Here is a 5469-nt window from a genome sequence, read left to right as displayed (position 1 = left end):
GGTCCCCCCCTTTTCCTTCCCCTCCCAGCCCCCCCCTGCTTTAAGCACTGGTCCAGGCTGTGCTCTGCCACCCCGGGGTGGGGGGTTCACCCCATTACCCCAAACTCCCAGGTCGCCTCGTATAGGAGGGAAACTGGGATCCAGTGAACCTACTGGTGGGTGCTCCTCCAGCCTGTCTGGGCTCCTGAGTGGGCTTTGCAGGGGCCACACAGGGCAGGGAACGGGACTGGGCACAGCGCAGAGGGGCTGCAACGTCCCCAGTCGGTCCCCACTGCCTGTCGCTGGGATACTGGGAGACGGAGGGCCGGTCTGATGCTTTGCGGCCTTATTTCTTGCTGCTGCATTTTACGGAGCGCTGCCCCATCCTGCAAAAGCCACCCCAGCCCGGCTGGGATGGAAGCACCACCGTCACGCAACGATATTCCCTGTTTGGTGCTTCTGAGGGCAGGAAAAGTCACCCCCGAGAAGAGTTCCCCCACCTAGGACGAAGGATCTCCGGGAAGGTGATGGGACCAAAAATTCCCCAGCCAGAGCACCCCCCTCCCCTTGCCCAGTTCATCCCCGCGACTTGCCCCGAGGAATATATTTAGTCACTCGATTCCTTTATGATTCTGACCCCCTGACATGGGCTTGCAGGGCTTTGACGGATGGTGGATTTCCTCTCCGCCCTGCCAGAAAGCGGGAGATGGGAAGGCATTTCCTCGGCCACTGCCCCATCTAACCCATGAACGGAGTGTGTGTGTGTGTGTTGGGGGGGGGAAATAAGCCAGCGCGGATCCCAAGCCGGGGGGTGTTTGTGCAGGTCGGCAGTGATTTCCCACGTGCCTGGGTGTTCCTATTGACTCTTGTCAGATTACGAGTGATGGAGAGCTGCGGGTATGTAAATGTAAGCCGGGAGGGTGCAGGATCCGCCTGGGTTTCCTGGTCTCTCCCCCCACCCCGCTTCCCACAGGAGCCGCATCCCCACGATTCTGGTTTCTCGTGGGTTACGGTGATTTGGGGGTCCGGAGAGGTGGAAGGTGGAACTTCGCTTGCAGCAGGAGCAGCAGCTGCCCGCGCTGAGCTTTTCCCCGGGACCGAATTAAAAACCTGCGGAAGCGACAACATTTTCCAAAGGAACTGATTAAATCTATTAAGCTATTTACAAGCGGGCTCCATCAGAGCTGCGTTATCTGGGAATACAACAGGAAGGCAACTTCTCTTAAATCTAAAAGGCGCAGGAGATTTCCTGGTCTCGGGACAGATTTATAAACCCTTTCCACACGCAGACACGCAGGCCGGCACATAGCCGCTGCCTTTCATCTGTGTTTTGGACACGGCTCGCGCCGTCCCGGGCTCCGCACAAGCGGGCTCCGCTTCTCTCCCCCAATCCCATCCCATCGCGCCTTGAAGCGTCAGGATGAAGGCAGGGAAGGGAGGATGCCAAACCCTCCGTCCTGCCCCAAACGGGTCCCCTGGGGGTATTTTGATGATGGGGGTGGGGAGAGTTGCTGCAGAGGTTGGAAAAAAAAAAACCAACATTTTTTTTTTTATTATTATTTCCCTTTAGTAGGGGTTGACGTGCACTGAAGAAAACCCCCCAAACTTACCCAAAGTTGCAAGGTTTTATTTTGAATACGGCGGTGTTATTTTTTAACCCCCGGGATGCACAGCGCCTGGATATCATCATTATTTGTATAATAATCATCATTATTTTTATAATAATCACCAACATGTTTATAATAATCATTATTTTTATAACAATCACCAACATTTTTATAATAAGCATCAACATTTTTATAATAATCATCATCATTTTTACAATAATCAACATTTTTATAACAATCACCATCATTTTTATAATAACGATGATATTTATACTCCAGGGCCTCTATCCTCAAGGCCTGACATTTTTTTTTAGTGGTAGTAGGACAATATATCCCCCCTCAAGGGAAAAGGAACAGATGAATTCTTCTCGAGCCCTTTTACAGGAGGGGCGGCAGTGCCTCCATCCCGCACCGCCTTCCCGAGGATGGGGAGGAAAGCTCTGGGGGGAGGATAAGGCGCTGAGCAGGGACGGGACACGCGTTCGACCTTCTGCCTCTGCCGCTGATGTCCGGAGGCTCTCGGAGCCGCTTGACGGGTTCTCCCGGTCCTCGCTCTTCCCTCCGCGCCGTGGGGGGTAACACGGGTTGATCTCCCCCAGGTACGGCAGGGGGAAACTCGTGCGGCTTTTCAGAACTTTGCCCCGCTCCCCCCCGGAGACGCGCATTGGGATTCCCGTGCGGTTGCAGGACAAAAATACTGCAAAATAGTTCTCATTTGGATTTTTCTCCCACGCTGGAAGACAGCACCTTCTTAGCCCCCCCCCCCCAATAATAATAATAATTATTAATAATAATAACAACAACAATAACAACAACAACAATAATAACAATAATAATAATAATAACAATGACGACGACGATGATGAAGAAAACCACTTTTTTCCCCTTCTCCCCCTCTCCTTTAGCACCCGGCATTCTGATGGCATTAGTAAGACGGGTTTCATTCTGCACCCGACCTCAAATGCTGGTTAAACCTGTCCTGGAGGAAGCTCCGCATTACATAAAGGCGGCTGGGGCCATGTGAAAATGCCACCTTTTTAATTGCGACCGTATCAGGGTAATTAGCAGCAGTTGGGGGCGGGGGGGGGGAACCAACAATCCTCCTCTTTACTTTTTTTCTTACCTTCCTGATTGTGGCAGAACGCGTACCTGTATCTGGGGCACAGGAAGAAGCAAGAGCTCTCCCAGGGCTTTGAGAGCGGGGAAATTACGGCTAAAAGCTACAAGCTAAAATAGACCGAGCAGACAAAGGGTGGAAGAAACCTTTGTTCTCCCCATTTTCACGGACGGGGAACAGCGGCAGCGACTCCCATGGGGTCAGGCAGAAAATCCCTGACCGAACCCGGCTTTCGCGCCGCAGAGAGGCGAGACCATCCCGGCTCTTTTTAAAAACATCCCCTTTTTTGGCCTGGATCCGACATCTGGCATTCTACTCGGCTTGCAAACGGCAGGTCTATTTTCATTCCTCTCCCCGACTCCAGCTTCAGAGACATTAAAATGGGTGAGAAAGTGCAAATCCTAAATTAGCTCAATATTCGCCTGTTCCTTAATTATTGATGAAGCTCTCGTCTCCCGAGGGCGGTTTTTGCCGAGGCAGCTGGGGGGTTCCCAGCAGCAGAGCCGCCTCTTGGCAGCGCGGCTCCCACCCAACCCTGCCCCGTCGCCCGTCCTCCCCGGGTCCACCAGGCTTTCCCCAGGGATCGCTACTGGGACCAGTTATATATCCTAGGAGGAGAAACCGGAGCTTTCCCCTTATACAGCCCGCAGCGAAAAACGTAGACCAAAAAACCAAAGAAACAAACAAAGTTGCTAAAATTTTCAGCACACGCCCTCTCATGGCGTTGAACGCTTCCGCTCCATTTTTAAAATGCAGCTTTAACAGTTAAAAAAGAAATATATTATGGTCCCTTTAGGTTAAAATATTAAATAGTCCCTTTAGGTTAAAAGGAACTAGCAAAATTTCCCTCTTACGCTTTAAAATGGATAAAAATAAAAGAAAAAAAAATCTTTGAGTGACTCAGAAGCAGAGTTTTAAGTCCCGACTTGTTGCGAAAGAGAGCTTCAATTTGGCATTGGAACCATCCTCCCACTTCTGCCACCGCAAAAGTGTTTGATTTTTTACCATTTTCACCAGTCCCCACATCACTAAAAATTTGCTCATCCAAAGTTTGCTTATCCCGGCTTGGGATATGTCCGGTGCCGTGGTTATTGTCCGAGTACTCCGTGAGCTCCGATCCTTGTCCAGGAACACTGGGTGGATGAGATTTATTAAACCCTTCGCGTAGCAAAGCCCGTACTGCCCAGGAACGAGGAGGAATGAAGCAAAGGACTGCCTCAAATGTCAGCACTGTTCACGCTGTTTGAGGACGCGCTATTCGAAGATCTTTTTTAAGACAGGCGTGATGCCTATGCAGCGTTTCCAATAGACTTTGTGTGGTTTTCCTCTCTTCTTGGAGCTTCCTTCCTCCTCTTAACGCTGGCAGGTTGGGAGGTTTCGTGATGTAAATTATGCCTTTTGAAGGGGGATGCTTCAAGAACGTCAGTCTTGGGTGTTTAAACAGGAGAAAATTGGTTAATTACATCAGTGCATTCAGCTAATTTTCTTTGCCTTTGGCAAAGGACTACCTTTGGCTTAAAGGAAAACTGCATGAATTGAACGTGACACTGAACTGGATGGGTCCCCAAGTGCATGTCTTAAGTTTCCCAAAGCAGCTGCGTCTTGGATACTACTTAAAGGACTGAATTTCACATGAACGTAAGGATAGAGGGTTCGGGAATCTTAACGGGTCATCTTGAAACTTGTACTTAATGGTATCACGCATCTATACCTTGAAATAACCCTGGTTGTTACTTCTTCTGCTTTATGTTGCTTGTGTGTAAAGCACTGGAGGTAGTACCTCTTGGAAAGGAATCCAAGGAATGGTGCCTGTTCCACACAGCTGGGTTGTCACGTCCCATCCTTGGCTCGAAGGAGGGTTCTGCGGAGTCAGACAGAGCAAGACGAAACCAGTTGAAGCCCATAAAGCTCATGCAGATGTTGGTCCGATGCCGGTCACAGACTGCTCTTCCATGGCATCTACTTTCCAGGATGCAGTTTGGTGCTTGCAGGTAATGACAAGCACAGAAATCAGCGTATACATCGCCGTGCACAAACCCGCAATCGCAAATCCCATCACGTGGTGCGTAGCAGCCTTTGCACCGACACACAATTTCGAGGCTCAAAGCGAAGAACACCACTGTACCTGCGAAGAACGGAAACAACTCCCGAGAAACCATCACCTGCGTAAGGCTCCCAGCGCGAAAAGGAAAATTTTCATCTATGTCACTGGTGACCCGGGATGACCAGAACTGAAAACATTTTGACATCTATGCTGGGTGTGCATCGTTCGCGATTTGGAAGTAAAAGCAGAGTGGCGACTCTCATTTTGCTTAGTTTCTGGGTAATTTCACTTGGAGGTATGTAATTTGCTACTGCAATATGCGAGTACAATGGACAAGTATATAACAAAAGACCCTGCTGTTTAAAAGTCTTCTTTTCACTGAAATGAAACCAAGTCATTTCTTTGTGCTTACATTCTGCTCATTTCACCATTTGGGTAATGACGTAATTCTTTTTCTTCTGCTTTCGAAAAAAAGACTTTCTTGCCAAACCAGAGTTTGGTTAAAACCAGACTCACAACCCGCTATAAACAAACAAACAAAAAAATAAAATTAAATGATTTATTACTTTGAAACATGTTCCTTTTGTTTCGATCCTGCGTTTCACTAGACAGTATCGGGTAAGAAATGCTCTTTGTCGAGTGGCGCAAAGTTGGCCGACCGCTAACACACTAACACAGAGCAGCGAAGTGCATTGCTTGGTTTAAATATTAAGCTATTATGA

The 5469-nt window shown here is 49.0% G+C and overlaps 1 protein-coding gene across 1 annotated transcript in view; it reads right to left on the bottom strand.

Annotated features, from left to right (window-relative positions):
* Positions 1 to 2251, bottom strand: part of SOX7 (SRY (sex determining region Y)-box 7) — a 6315-nt gene extending 4064 nt beyond the window's left edge. The window contains exon 1 of the mRNA XM_009887951.1: positions 1999 to 2251. Within this exon, the coding sequence (XP_009886253.1) occupies positions 1999 to 2251 (253 nt within the window). The remainder of the gene's footprint in view (positions 1 to 1998) is intronic.
* Between the last annotated feature and the right edge of the window lie 3218 nt (positions 2252 to 5469).

Source organism: Charadrius vociferus, unplaced genomic scaffold (assembly GCF_000708025.1).
Source record: "Charadrius vociferus isolate BGI_N301 unplaced genomic scaffold, ASM70802v2 scaffold36, whole genome shotgun sequence".
Lineage (NCBI taxonomy): Eukaryota > Metazoa > Chordata > Aves > Charadriiformes > Charadriidae > Charadrius > Charadrius vociferus.
The sequence above is the reverse complement of the archived record's forward strand: the minus strand, read 5'-3'. Positions and strand labels throughout refer to the sequence as shown.